Source organism: Larimichthys crocea, chromosome VI, assembly GCF_000972845.2.
Source record: "Larimichthys crocea isolate SSNF chromosome VI, L_crocea_2.0, whole genome shotgun sequence".
Taxonomy (NCBI): domain Eukaryota; kingdom Metazoa; phylum Chordata; class Actinopteri; family Sciaenidae; genus Larimichthys; species Larimichthys crocea.
This window is the reverse complement of record NC_040016.1, coordinates 13,272,877-13,288,775: the sequence shown is the minus strand read 5'-3', so window position 1 is coordinate 13,288,775 and position 15,899 is coordinate 13,272,877. Positions and strand designations below refer to the sequence as shown.

The 15,899-nt window shown below is 41.2% G+C and overlaps 1 protein-coding gene across 7 annotated transcripts in view; it reads right to left on the bottom strand.

The window, feature by feature from the left end:
* kcnab2a (potassium voltage-gated channel subfamily A regulatory beta subunit 2a) overlaps positions 1-15,899 on the bottom strand; it is a 79,625-nt gene that overhangs the window by 3,771 nt on the left and 59,955 nt on the right. For all 7 annotated transcript variants that reach the window (XM_019260770.2, XM_027279769.1, XM_027279768.1 and 4 more), the window contains 12 exons: positions 12,398-12,441; positions 12,014-12,051; positions 11,644-11,723; positions 7,594-7,638; positions 7,031-7,075; positions 6,731-6,774; positions 6,462-6,548; positions 4,894-4,979; positions 4,647-4,767; positions 4,441-4,535; positions 3,128-3,248; positions 1,144-1,232 (listed from right to left, as the gene is read on the bottom strand). In XM_019260770.2, the coding sequence (XP_019116315.1) occupies positions 1,144-1,232; positions 3,128-3,248; positions 4,441-4,535; positions 4,647-4,767; positions 4,894-4,979; positions 6,462-6,548; positions 6,731-6,774; positions 7,031-7,075; positions 7,594-7,638; positions 11,644-11,723; positions 12,014-12,051; positions 12,398-12,441 (895 nt within the window). The remainder of the gene's footprint in view (positions 1-1,143; positions 1,233-3,127; positions 3,249-4,440; positions 4,536-4,646; positions 4,768-4,893; positions 4,980-6,461; positions 6,549-6,730; positions 6,775-7,030; positions 7,076-7,593; positions 7,639-11,643; positions 11,724-12,013; positions 12,052-12,397; positions 12,442-15,899) is intronic.

The following is a 15,899-nucleotide window of genomic DNA, read 5'->3' as shown; positions in this document are numbered from 1 at the left end:
TACATTCACCGTCTGAGGGTCTGATCGCTGTTTAACAGTCCTTTAGAAAATGGCTGCAGTTGCACATCACAGCCTCTAGATAGCACTCAAGGGCGACTCATCATTGTTGTGGCTTTTAAACCTTCAGCTCTTTACTACTAATACAAAAAATGATTATTTTGGAGGCTTGTTGTCACTTTTATTTGATAGCAGCAACTGAAGAGTGACAAGAGGACACAGGTTGGACTTGATCCCGGCTCACAACCTTTGAACGTGAGGCACAACCTCGAGCAGGTGAGTTACCATGGCACCCCAACAGGTGAAATTAAGTGTAAAGGCAGATTTATTAGATTTATTCCATCTGTGTGTGTATTCTTGTATCGTCTTTTACTGACTCAGCTGATTTGTAGGTGTGGATTATTACACTTTACATTCAGACACTTCACACGATACAAAAAACTCAATTCAAGTCGAGTAAAAATATTTTCAAAATGTACTATTATTGTGGTAAAAGTACTCATTACAGACTGACGGACTGTGCGTCTATTTCAGGGTCTGTGATGTAAAATTCCCAGTAAAAGCAGAACTGCTGAGCCCTCGGGGAAATGTGAGCATAACATTTCAAAACAGAAATATCAAATGTACCAAGAGAGAGGAGGCCTATGTATATTGTGCACATGTCTAGTATACTAATGTGTGTACACTCACACTCTCACACATACATAGATATATATAGTAGGAGGATATGAAAAGCATCATAATAGAGCAGAATACTTCAGGCCAGACGATGTGAGGAGAGGACGTAAACCCCCACCAGTCTGAAAACCCCATTAAAAGAGTGCATCTTATCAGGAGAAGAGGAAGTGGCCGTGAGCCTGTCTTCAATCCCCCTGGCAACTGATACTCGGCTGACCTTATTAACTCGGTACAGTAAAGCACCCAAGCGTGCGGCAGCAAACTGCCTGAGAGGCCGAGCTGTACCCAGGAGATGAGGCTGCTGTTACGGACTGTAAGGCATGAATACAAGGGGGGCCTGATGAAAGCGGTCAGGTCACATCTTCACAAATTAAACCGCTGATTTGCTCTGCAGGACGACAAACACGTGCACACACAAAACACACACACGCACGCACACACGCACACACACACATTTTGTGGCCTCACCTGTATTGCTCCTATGTTCTCCATCAGCTGGTCGGTGTTGGACGCCCCTAAAAGGACAGAGCTCACCCCCTCGTTCCGTAGGCACCACGCTGCAGGAGACCAGTAAACAGCAATGACACCCCCACCATGATTACAGTCACACACACACACACACAACACAATCCTGACTCACACACACAAACTGACTCAAACATCCCGATGAAACATGGAAACTCCTGCAACATATTTCCTGTCCACACACAAACAAACTTTAACAAGATCCTTTACACACCCCAGTAAATAAATAATTAGCTTATTTACTAACTTATTAACATGTAAGCAGCATTTTAAGAAGATTTGAGTTATTTAAACATTTTAGTTATTTAACAAATGAAAGATTTCATTTCTGCCTAATAAAAATTCACATGTTTACAAGTATTTCTATGAAATGATGCAGTTGTAGCGTTGTTGTGTGTAAATATGACTTACATGCGCTTGTAGCAGAGTTTCTCCTGTTTCATTTAATGTGCGTTACGACTTTGCTCCTACAAAAACTGATACCAATATCTCAGTATCACCTGGGACGCCCTGAGCTGAGCATTGATCTGATACCAGCACTCTCCTCTACTAAGTTTAGAAACTATGGCTGTCACAGCAACTGAAGAAATGCAGAATTTTTAAATGACAGAGAAGAGAGAAGAGAAACTGTATTCAATCAGTCATGTCGTCGGAGTATCCTGATCTGCTTAATAAGATCATTATTTGAGTCAACCTGGCACATCAGATCAGTGCTACGTGAAGTAAATCTAGAGAAGCAGAAACTACAGCCCGTCCGTGTAAGAGAAGTTGAGTTGATAAAGCTGAATAAAATGAGAATATTCAAGTACAAGTGCCTCAAAATGTTCTTAGCCAAATCCCGCTCTGCTAATAAAATGCAGGAAACACTTTTCGTGTGATCTCTCCGTGCAAACCTCATCTGTTTACTGTGCTATTATAATTGCGAGCTGTATTATGCAATACGACCACATGCTTTTGCAATTCAGGAAAATGCTCTTGTAAGCAGATTACACCATAAAGGGATGGAGAATTTTGTTGTAAAAATAGTGGGATTATGATTTCACACAAATCTTCCACCAACATGAAAATACGGCCATAAATAACAACAGTTTAAGGTCTTTCACTGGTCTTGACACAACATCTTTTACCTCTTTTCTTCCTCTCACAGCCATTATCTCACTCCTGAATTTACCAGGAGCACCAGGCTTCAGTATCACACCAAAGGCAGATGTTTTTATACAGTTTTTATTCAATACCGGAGTGCCACAGTTGATGTAGTGGACTAACGCGGTGGACATTAATCTCCTGCGCTGCCTTCAGGAGCGCTGGAAGGATTTATGGTAATTGTCAGAGATGAGGGTGTCCACTAATGGGCCGTGAAACCTAAATCTATGACACTGCGTTACTGCCAGGGTGAAAAATTTGCTGCGATCTGTGCACAGATAGGAGAGGAAGTCCTAGATTTACTCGCTGCGTCCCTAATGTCTGACGCTTTAACAGCTCTCGCAGGAGTGTGCGTCTTTGGGGTTTGCACATTCTCACTTTCCGGCCCAGCAGTAAAATCGATATTGGCCACTCGCTGGATTTATGTCGGGGATGCTGTTTTAATGCTGACACTGGAAACTGTTAAATTCATGTTAACACCCAGCAGAAGCACAGAGCTGTATGTACAAATATAAACTGTAAACATGTTTGCATTCCTAATGTTCATATTTACATTACTGCATTAATGTATTCATGACAGAATACATTTACTTGTTTCCTACATGAATTGTCTCATTAATGTCTTTTTTAAAAACTCCACTCAGAACAGCACAGAAACACACGTGACAACACACCAACAGTCACACCAGGCGGCTGCGAGAGCGTCGCTGACCTCGGCCCGTCCGAGGCAGAGGGACGGACAGACAGACAGAAAGAGAGAGAGCGGCAGAGTGTATCTGCGTACCGATGGCGAGTTGGGGCAGAGTGCAGCCCAGCCGCTCCGCGATTGCCTGCAGCTCTTTCAACTTCGCCTGCTGACGCCGGCCCTCCTCGCTCAAGATCTTGTCCTTCAACCACTGGTAACCCTGTCGAAAACACAGCACACCTGCTCAAAAACACAGCCCTGCTCACACCGCTGCCCTGCAGCTCCTGTGTCACCAGGGCTTGTTTTTAAACAAGTGACTCTGTCTCCTGCCGTCTACAACTCAGCCAGGGAAACACAGCTACAGCTACACTTGAATTCATAGTTCATTATTATGATTACAAAGTTACAAACATTAGAAGAATAATTCTCTATTTAAAACGGACTCTTACTGTACCTGTTAACCTGCTGTCAAATCAGTAATCTTTATTTAGTATCAAGCATCAGGAGCTATACCATAATGCCATTAGTAACAAGTTAGAAACCAGTACGAAGTTTAAAGCGCCACAAACATCTACAAGCAACACAGGAAGCACATTACACACACGTCTGTTAAAATTACTGCACAACACCGACATGGAGAACTAGTTTCATGAGCCAGGAGAGTCACTGTCACTGACACACAATCCACAGATACACAACATGCCACTCCACTACACAGACACATCACTGCGTTAGGTCAGGTGGTAGCTTCTGTGTGATGAAGGAGTTCAAAATTTTTAATAACCTGATTTGACATAACGTGTAATCTGTGGCTGCTCTAAGTGAAATATTGCTCTGGGGTTGTGCTCACTGAATTAAATCATTAAAACAGCTTCTCCTCCTCATTAAAGGTTCAATTATTATGGCTGTGTAGTTTCGTTATGCTTAGAGGGAAACAAAAGTCTTTCAAAAAATGTTTCTAGGTCACATACGAGTTGCCTGAATTAACACTGAACTGCTTCACAATTCATCAATTTAAATGATCTATTTTTAGTTTAATGCCAAATTAAAAACAAACATATCAAAATAAATATGTACACATGCTGCGCTGTGACTGTTTATGCAGTTATTATGCACATGTATTGTGTGCGCTCATGTGCGTGCATTAAAACGCGTTAAGCTGACGCCAGCTGGCAAATGGCGTCAAACAGTGCTGCTTGGGAAGAGTGCATGGCGTCGACATGGCACTGAAAACACACAGATATGGGGTGTGCACAGAGTTACAGAACCTGAAAGACACAAACACACACATCAAAACAAACAAACAACCAGTAGCGGAAACATGGAAAACAGTGACACCAGCACAGATGATCCGAGCAGGAGGGGGGGGGGCGTTAAAAGACAGGAAACAGAAGTGAGCGAGGTTCGTCTACCTTCAGAGAGGCCCGAGAGTACGGAGGCACCCTGCCGTCGTATTTCCCTGAGATGATCCCACAGGCCAGTGGTGACCACGTCATGGCCCCCACACCTGACGAGGAAAATATGTGACCATCATTAAAACCATCACTGACACTATGATGATTTACTTCTTTACAGAACTGTAATCCTTATTTTATGTCTTAAAGAAATAAACACTCACCTATCTTATGGAAGAGCTCAGGTAGCTGCACCTCCACCTTCTCTCTCTGGAACATGTGGTACTCAGCCTGCTCACAGATGGGAGGAATCTGGTTGAACTGTCGCGCCACAGAGTACGCTTCCTAAAGGAAAACATGAGAATAAATAAACAAGATTAGACTCATACACAGTGCAGTGTTCTGATACAGAACATCAAGAATAGGAAAAGAGAGAATACAGCAAGGTCTGGCTTTTTTAGACAGTCTCACCATTATCTCCATCGGGCTCCAGCGGGATGTTCCCCAGTACATGGCCATGCCTTGGTTTATCACATGGGTCATTGCTCGAACCGTTTCTACAAGTACAAAGACACAAGAATTATTAAAAAATATTTAAAAAAACACTACTGGAGTCACAGTGTTGTGTTTACAGAATAGTATTTCCTCTACAGTTTTTCTCTATCGAGCGGACAAAGTGGTTGTACGTGTGTCTGAGCTGTTTGTTCATTATTATTATAAAAAGGTGCATTTGCAATCCAAATGGACTATCGGGCCATTCAGGAGACAAGTGGAAAAGCTGATTATGATAATCAGAGTGATGAGTGCTTCGTTCTGATGAGGGTGACAAGGCACACTTGAACGACATTCATGTTAAAAACCCACAGAGGTCATTTTTTCTGATCTGTAACATGCTGCAGTGAAATAAATGAAAAGACGACGTCTTTTTTACAATGTTGACAAAATGTGCTACAGTTTGTGCATTTTTAGCACAAAGGATTAAATATATGTACATATGGTTGGTCTATAAAATGAAAAGTGCATCAGGGATTAGATGTTTCTTTCCGTTAATGTGCCCATCAGGCTGCATTAATCTTCTGTTATTTTGTCAACACATCACTATATTTTATTTATAGCCATCAGAGAGGGAATTTCAGTTTACAGCCATTTCTGACCTCGTGTGACGGCGAATATAACCTCACATCACCAAGTTTAATTTCCGTATTAGTGATGATTCGCTTCATTCGGGCAAAATATTACGTTAGATAACAATCAGGGTGTCCTAGACAAGATCAGGAGCACCACAGCGTAATAAAACACGGGTGTGTCGACCCTTAATAATCATCCATCCATCCATCTACTTATCTAGCTGATTTCTGAAAAATCTCAGAAGACCAAGACGGGTAGTGTGGCGTAGTGGGTGCTCGTCTTAAGAGGGTTTCTCTGTAAAAAGACAGGACAGCAGCTCACCTCCTCTTCACCCTGTGTTTCTGCCCTTCAGCTATTGCCTGAATGAAAACATACCAGATGGTCTAACGACTGTGGGCTTGAAGAAATAGACTCAAAGCTGTCCATGTGAACTGTGTGCAGCCTTTCAAAAAAGGGCAGATGGGCAAAAGAATTGCCTCGACTTTTACATCAGACAACACCAGCTACTGCGGACTAACGAGACACTAAAGTATTGTGAAAGAGTCAGAGCGAGTGAAGCATCAAACTGAAGGCAGGAAGGTGACCTCTGCCCGAACTCTAACCCAAAGGGGAACTCTGACACGGGAGCAGATGCATACTGTGAGACCAACTGAGCCCACACACAGTTAGCACTCTGCCATTTAAAGGTCTCCAGCATCAGTATCTACCCTCATTCTGACTGTGGAGGTGGAAGCACCAGGACAACATGCAGCATTTAAAAATAGATATTTCAGTAACAAGAGGTTTGTATATTTGAGTCTTCATGTTGCAGTAGTCATAGAGACAGAAAAGAGATGCATTTTTTTCTATGTAAAACATGACAAAACATAGTTAAACACGTGAGATGGGAAGAAAATTATTATTATAATTACCTTCCATCGGTGTATTCGGGTCCGGTCTATTTGCAAAAACCACATCCACATAGTCTAACTGCAGTCTTTCTAGAGAGGCCTTTAAACCTGGAAATAAGCACCACAGTCAGTAAGTAATAGTCACAGGTTTATTGTCTGATACGTCTAATGCTAATAACCCAAACTGTGTGTCAATTATTGAAAGTGCAGCTTTGATTCCCTTCAGCCAAAACAACTAATTAAAGTATTTAGTTGTTGCAGTGTCAGCATTTAATCTGCTCCGACTTTACCTTCTATAATGTGTTTTCGGGATAAACCTCTTTCAGTCTCCGCTCTACAAAAAAAAACAAGCAAAAAAAAAAAAGACCTTATGTTATAAACAATAACCTGAAATATGACTGGAACTGTCCCATGCATCCTTGGTGAAATATCATCTAATAAATGTTTTATCTTTATTGAAAGTACGTTACGACAGATCAGTTTGGATGACACATGATCCCATTACCAGAAGCATCAAACAGGTCGAGAAAAATTATACAGGAGGATCGTTTCTCATGCTTAAGTCAAAGAAGCAACCAGACGAAACTTACTTTCCACCCCAGAAGATCTTTGTTGTTATCACCAGACTTGAGCGTCTGAAAAATGGAGAATGGAAACAGATCTGTTATAATACCTGAACATGCAGAATTACAGCAAAAAAAAAAAACAGCCTACAGAGAGCTTTACAAACCTCAGCTTGAGAAAGAAAAGCTCCTACACATCATAATCATGCATTTCTACCTTATTCTCTCAATGTCACACACACCCACACCTCAATAAGTGTGACTGTGCCCGGACTTGGCCAGCAACAGTGAATGAGTGAGTGTTGTAGGCGTAAAAACCCGATAGAACTATCGAAATGTCAATCCAGGGCTGACGAAGTAGGAGACAAGGCACTAGAAGTTCATCCATTATTCAGCATCTTTGAGGAGGGACAGAAATGTGGGCATGGCACGGCTGCTCGCATCAATCTTTCATCTCTCTACCTTACCGTTCCAGTTCACAACGCACAGCCTCCCCAGAGATGTGCGAGGACAGAGATGATACACGATTAGAGGCGCTAGCTGGGACGGAAATTAAAAACTGGCAAACTCAATTAAAGTGTGCCTCATACCTCCATCCTTTCTTCTTTATGATGTTTCCGAGCACCACCTCTGCCCTGCAAAGCAGACGGAGAGAGACGGTGTTCATTAGATAAGTCCTTCTATGATCAGAGCATTTACACCTGACTGTCTGAGGAAGGATTTCAGTCCGTCGCCGCACATGTACTGTATGACACATAGGAGCTTATGTTGGAAGGCGCACCTGTTTAGGACTAGTGAGTGCGAATTAGCTGCCAAGTCGGAGTCAGCGGGGCCTGGGCCCAGCTGTGCTGTTGAGACACCACTATGTCACTCATTAGCAGCCACAGGGGTGCTAATGAGTGACATTACGATCAACATGGGGCTCATTAGGGCTGGGCAGAAACCTGTCAGTGGGATGTCTCTCCAGTCCTCTCACTGACAAATAATGAGACGTCTCCCTGTAACAGCAGTGTCATATAAAATGTATCTGGACACACCTCTGAGTTTAAAAACTATGATTTGTTTTGGATTCATCTTTGGTGCACTGATAAATAAAGCTAGCTGCTCTAATCGATGCGGTTTTCAAACAAATGATGTGTTGGAAACTACAAGGACCATAATTCATCTCACCTATGGCACGGCGTATTAGTGGTCGTGCCAGCGGCGGTGTGACGAGACAGTCTGACATGTGGTTGTTGACCAGACCAGACTATTATGCCTGGACAAATGTCAGTTACTGAGATGGATGAACCTGAATTCTCATAATAGTGACCCTTTGACAGAATTAGTCTGGAGCTGACACATTTATAATAGGCACCAAAAATCGGTGGACATATTGACATATTTAAAGCACACTCACTGCAAATAACCCATGCAGTGTGTCTCTTTATTATTATTTATTAAACATGGTAAGTGAGAGGATTTTAAGCTTTTGCTATAAAACTGATTTTTGGCGTTCTGGTTGGACAAAAAAAGACATTTAAAGATATCAACCTTAGACTCTGGGATGTTGTTATGGACATTTATCACCATTTATCAACCAAACGAATAATTGAGAAAATTATGAATCGTCTAGTAATTAGTAATTATTGCTGAAATGAAATGATAACCAGAGAAACACTATAACATGTTATCACAAATCTTCCTTTTCTGCCTGTTTCTTATTTCATGCAAAAAGCTTTTATTGTGAAACCTTTTTGTGAAACTGCTCTATAAATAAATCTTTATTTACTTAAATATTTCACACTACCAGCTCCAACTTCACCTTGTGTTTTTCTTTTCTTTCTCCTCCCTGACTGGATGAGTCAATAATTAATTACCTTGTATCAATTTTAATTATCTTCTTTGTGATTCTTAGCATGTTTTGCTGTGTCATGCTGCATACTGTTACCCGACAGATGATCTCTTCGGTGTTCTAAGGACACTTTGTAGATACTCTAACTATATAACAACGTATGGATGTTTGCAAATGGTAAGTAAGGAAGTATTTATGAATAAATGAATGTCCAGAGGACATTGACATATTCTTAATTTAGTTTTTCTCTCGTTTGTCTGTGTGTTTTGTTTCTATATAAGGGCCTTGCTTTAATATTAAACCCTGTATATGTATTTTTATTATTTATATTGTTCTTGTCACCTCACAGTATGAAGGTTCCTCGTTTGATTTGAGTTTGCATGTTCTCCCCATGTCTGAATGGGTTCTCTCTGGGTACTCTGGCTTCCTCCCACAGTCCAAAGACATGCATTTAATAGGTTAATTGGTGACTCTGCATTGGCCGTAGGTGTGAATGTGAATGTTTGTTTGTCTCTATGTGCCCTGTGATGAACTAGCGACTTGTCAAAAGTCAGCTGGGATAGCCCCACTGTGCCCCTGATGAGGATAAGCGGGGTTCCAGCTAATGGATTGATGTTCCTCTCTTGTTTGTCAAACTAAACTAGAAAAGTACACTCAATAACCCTCTCCTTGAAAAATCTTCCTACTCCTCTGTGTGAGAGTCTGGTGCAGTCTGCTGATCCAACAAGCAGCATGACTACAGTAAATGCTGAACTACTACTGGCTGTTTCAGACCCTGCCAGATGGACTCACACCTTCGTAGACAGCAAGCACTCAACCCCCCTCAGTGAGAGCAATAACATGTATGTTTGTGTGCATTGTATAGTGTGTATGTGTGTGTTTGCACGTCTCTGGCAAACACCCACACAGCGCGCTGTGTATTGCCCAAACATAAGGTACAGTTTGCCCTAAGCAGGTTGACTTTCTTCATGCACCCATTAATTAGGTCTGTATTCCAGAGCAGAGTCGTAATGACCCACGGCAGAAGCCAGTGACATAATGCTGCATTATTCATGGATTTATAACATTTTATTACTTTCAGACTTTCTCTGTAATTATGCATCCAATTTGTCACTGCTTTCACACAATACCATGCAATTACTATGCATCTAGAGCAAAACGTCTAAGCCTGAAAGAAAATGATGAAGGAAATTCTGTTCGGCCAATTACTGGAATACTTTTAAATGCTTTGACGCCATATGTGTTTGCTGATAACAGTGGCTACATGGGATGAACAGAGTGTGCAATTACACAAATTTATTTATACATTTATGAGAAACACATACAGTAGGGATAGATGTGCATGTTAAGAATCACAATTAATATCTAAATATCTCCATGTGTTGAATGTCTGTTTGCCGTCTGCTTTTTGTTTTGTAAGGCTAAGCCAGGACAAACATGCCAAACAAACAGCCAACAACTGCCAAGTGAGTGAGCAGGGCGAGGAGTGTGAGCACAGCTTACAAACCTTGTTTATCTGTCCACAGACATGAACATTACAGCCGCCTAACTGCACAGCCACCAACACCGCTTCACGTTCTCTGCGTCTGACTGATGAAGGAATCGCAGTAAACCAGAACCCCAGACTTCACATCAAAGATGTTTTTTTTCCCCCTTATTCTGATGTGCAAAGAGAGTGATTTGTTCTACTCCCGTGTATGTGCGTAATATAAGCTCCTCAAAGCTGTCAGGATTAACACCTGTGCAACACATACCGAGCTGTGTGACATGCTGTCACAAACACTAGCACGTGCCTAACAGCTTTGTCCTTTCTGTCAAACTTGTGCTTCGTTTCATGGCAGCACGGTGATCAAAGTCAGAGTTGGTAATCCGTCAGTTCAAATATCAACTTTTTCTGGCCACATCTTAAAAACAACAAGCCTTGAATAGCAGATTGTTGAATGCTCCCCAGAACAACGAAGCATGCAGTGATGACGTTCAGCAGACGACAGCTGCTGAGGCATTACATGAGAGATGAAATAAAACCGCTGAGACCTGCTGGATGTTTGCCTTTTTGTTTTTCCTTCTTTTGCGAGGCCCTCTGACACATCTACACAAACATTATAGCAATACCAGAAGAATATTCTTGGGAGGATTAAAAAAAAAAAAGACTTGGTGCAGTTAATCAGAGATACTGTTTGCACAGGATAATCCCTTAGATTATTTCAAAGCACCCAAGTTACTACAAAGCCAGATTAATCCATGCTGGAAATTAAACCTTCACTACATAAAGCACATACAGCGATACAATGCTTCTTTCTGAGGTTAAAAATATCATCACCGACAGTCTGTTAATTTAGACCAGACTATGAATATCTGAACCCTCGTGAACATTATTGCAGCAATAATGAAAAGGACCCTGATGTCAGGCCTAAGATCAAGGACAGAGACATTCATCTGTGGTGTCCATTAATAGGTCACTGGAACTACTTTCTGCCAATAAAATAGTCCCAATGAAAACTGTTGATAGTGATGTTTCGCAACAATCAATCAATTTACAACTTGTACTTGAAAAAATTTAACTTTTCGCATGGCTGCACATCTATAGTGTGGGTAAACTGACTCTTTACATATCCGAGTCTAGTAAAAATGTGGTATTTACATCCTTTCTCATGCCCTGAAGATTTGCTTGTGTATTCTGTGGATCACATATGTGCCTCAGACAAGGCTAGTGTAACCTCCTCTTTACCTGGTGCTTTTTAAGAGCTTGGTAATATTTAGTGTTACTGCTCACTGCTAAGTGACCTGCGTCACAGGATATACTCACTTTCCAGCAGCGTAGACCTCCGCTGTGTCAAACAGATTGATGCCATTTTCATAGGCCAGAGTCATCAGCTGCTCTGCCATCTGTTGAGAGAACAGGGGAGGGAAGAACATAGAGGGGAGAGGATTGGGTGAGACAGTTGATGTAAGGTGTTAGGACTTTTCAATTATTAAACTTCCTTCACGGAACTAAAGATGGCTTTGCCTTCTTATGACATGTGTTTATTCTCTGGCTGGCTGCTCCCTCTGGCAGTATGTTTTCACTATAAGTAAAAATAGGCTTCTTGAGCAATCCAGGATACGCTAGATCATATGGAGGGTTTCCATTCCCAAGCTCTGACTGATGGAAGATGACAGAACCCATCTGCTCTCACCTCATCCGTTATCTGCCCGCCGAATGTCACCCATGTTCCTGCGGAGGATGACAGCGAAGATGGGGTTAGGGTATAAGTACTGCACATAAACACACAGATGAGCAAGCGATACCATATGTTCTGCACAAGTGATACGGCACACTGTACAAGAAACAAGATCGAGCTAAGAAAAGGCACCGAGTTTGGATAATATATTTGAGCCATTTTATAACTTCTGCAGAGTCACAGGAACAATTTTTCACACTTAAAACACACACAGAGTTTTCTCTCTCTTTGATGATAAAGGACTGTAGGGTTATGAATTCCCCTCACAGATCTGTTACACAAAGTCTTTGGGGTGTAGCAAACTTCATCAATGTGTCCCATGATCCAAATGACTCTTACCTAATCCAAGGCAGGACACCCGCAGGCCCGACTTTCCAAGGTTTCTGTCAAAACAGAGAAAATTACATTAACATTAATGCAGCACTGAGGTGGCAGTGATTTGTGACATCTTGCACTCCGGTGATAGAGTAGGACTTTAAGTCTTATTTTTTTTACTTTGCTTGGTTGATTAATAAGTAAGTAAACAACCCTGTCACTCATCTGTTAGTGTGAGGAAAGTTTTACAGATTCTTGCTGCAGTGGAAGATTACAGCTGAGAAGAACAGGGCTTTGTATGGATTTAAAGCCAGTGTGCGCTGACTCTACTGCAGCACTGACGCATGTACTGTAGAGTGGATGGGTAAGGACACTAACACGTGTGCTGACAGTGAGAATGTGTGTTTGCGCAGTGAAAAATGTCAGGAGAAAGTCAAACAGAGGAAGTGAGTCTTAAGCAGTCCCACCATGACATCCACTGAAATTTCTCGCAAGCACACCAGGATCCCTCACTCGCCATCTGACTGAAATCCCCCACAGCAACGCGGAAGCTCGACTACGCACTGCAACTTGCTCCTAAAGCTGGCGTCTCTGAGCCTATCGCAGCCCAGACAGACCCCTCTGCTGACAATCACAGCTTTGGTCGGGTCTTTGATTCTTTTGTGCAAAGCTTTTAAACGTTTTCGACAACGTCTATGGTTTCTGGTTAAAGGCAACATCACAACAGATTTGTTATGATGACTGATATAACTGTTCTGGTACTGCTACATATTTATTTTCAGCTTAATAATTGTGTTTCTTAATATCTCCCTTTTATGTTATTAAACATACAAAGTGCTTCTACTGGTCATCCTCCTTCAAGAGATAAGCTGGCAGTGTAAAGAGATAAAAAGAAATGTGGCATCAGATATGATGTAACATGTGCAGGAGTCAAAAGTGAGCATGTGGGAGGATATCTAATTTATTTTTATAAGACTGCCAGTATAGAATAACAGTGAAAAGGAGTAGAGCGGGAGACAGAGGATAGGTGTGCGGCATGTGTAAGTGTGTGAGTGCAGATGTGTGTTACAGGACTGCGCTTGTGACTTCATGTGTGAGTGGGACTGTGTGTGTGTGTGTGTGTGTGTGGGTGTTTTGTAAAGCCATGATAAGATTGCTGCGGTGACTAACAAAACACTTATTTCAATGTTGTGTCCAAAAACACTGACTAAACCGTTTAAAATAGATATGGAAATCTCAACAGGATCACATCCCCTCTAAGTAGACTAAGTGGGCTACATTTGCGTTTGTAGGGAAACTTTGAAAAAAAAAAAAAAAAAAAAAAAAAAAAAAAAAAAAAAAAAAAAAAAAAAAAAAAAAAAAAAAAAAAAGAAAAAAACAAAAAAAAAAAAAAAAAAAAAAAAAAAAAAAAAAAAAAAAAAGCTTTTCAAATGCTTTAAGTTGCTTTTTGATGCATGTCCATGTACTGTACTTTCTATTTTGGAAACGTTAATCCAGTTAAATCATGCAGCATCATTAGTTCCACTCCTTTACTTCACTGAACGACCACAATGGCTTGCAGAGTCCCATTCATTTATACTCTTTGCTTTTCAACTCAAGATATTTCACGGCTAAAAATCATCTTTTTTTCTCAGGCGTCAGAGGTTTCAGTGTGATCGAGCGATAGTGGAAAAATAACAAAATCATATCCAGTTTGTGTCTCCTGCAAGTAAAGCGATTTTGCCAAACTTATTTTCCACAGAGAGCCTCATTAAAAAGATCTTATTTGTTCAGTGAGGTCTGTAATCGTGTTACAGTTTGACTCTGAGAGCCCGATGACGTGATGTATAGGATTTAAAAGCAAACACAGTCAGTCATGAGGGAGTAGAGAAAGTGATAAGAGAATCTAGAGGGACCGAGTGCCCTTACAGTGCACCGCGATGACAAGGTTAACCCAAGTCCCCTCTGGCGAACCACTGGAGCTGATCTACAATTAACTGCCTCTTAATTGCGTGAGTAAAGTACCCCCTCAGGGGACTGCTGCCTGGCGTCACGAGCAGAGATAACTGAAACCAAAAGCAGCTTACAGAATGAAATTGTTAATGGCGCATAGTTTTAATGATGGACTAAGACATTTTTTTTAGGGTGCAAAATATCTTCTTCACTCAAAATAGCTCGACTTCAGCTTTAGTAGAGTTTGTCTCTGTGTAGAGTGCTGCACAGTCAGCACAGAGTCTGTTTAAGTGTTGTATTTTTCCAGATTTGAACAGCTAATGTGATTAAATGACTTTATCCTGCTTAATATATGAATACATGCTGCACAAGTATGTTCAGCACACGAGAAGAATAGTAAACCTGTCTAATTAGATAAACTAGAAGCAGCTGTATACACGTTTCTAGAGTTGCACCATTTTCATCCGTGTATGTTTGGGCTTATGACAAAGCTAAGCTTTTTGTGAAAGTGTTGCATAAGCATGCTTTACCCATGGATACTCCACGGTGCCACTGCATTTAAGCACTCCCCAAAACCTAAAAATAAGTAACAAGGATATCAGAATACACTGCTCTGCCCTTGCCATTGTTCTCATTGTAAGGGTGTCCCCTTTGTCAGCAGATTGTTTCGTTCAATATTTTACTAGACCGGCCTTGAATACTGCATTGTGCATTGCTACAATGACCCTCTGCAAGGCCCTGTAGGCAGGCAGGGGTCAGGTTCTCGCTGAGCCTCAGCGGACATAAGCCACAAGAGTAAAGTCATCTTTCTCACACGCTCCTCAATAATGTAGGGGACAGGTACGGTACAGGACAGCAACACCGCTGCGGCAAACAAAGCCCGGTGAGATTTAGTGGACATGACACATAGAGATCAAAGCACATGTCAATGTCTGGGTAACCTTTCTCTGAGGTTTCTTTTAACATCAGCCTCCCATCAGCCTTGAGCCTAGGTGGACAAGTCGAGGCTTTACATTTTGATATATTGGTTTATTTGATTAAGGTTGACTTGGAGGTCTACTTAGGGCTTGTTTACACCTTAGCCTGATATAATGAATCCTGCATCTCTGAGTCAATTATGGTGCTCCGCTGCTGACCTTGGCATCTACTGATGAAAAGTGACCTGTGGGAAAATGTTTTTTTTTTCCTCCCCCATTAAGGTCAACAAAAGGCGGAGGAGGTCACCTCAGAGGTTGTTTCAATAATTTATAATTAATAATTTTGATTATTGGCTCGCCAGAAGAAAATATGGCAGAGAAAGAAAAAAGTGTGTAATAGAAAGTAGGTTCAGATAAAGATGATCAGGTGAAAAAGACTATACATCTATATCCTTGTTTACACTTAATATTTAAAAACAGCATAATTCACCTTGTCAATTTCCCTAAATCTTCAAATAATCTAAATATATTACTAATCAAAAAAAGACAAACATTTAGACAGAAAGGACAGATAAGACACTTTTATATGGAGGAAAAAAACTGAAAAACAGATTTTCACTCCTGGAGTTAACAAATAAAAACAAATTGTGCTATTGTAAGCCTTCTGACATACCAAC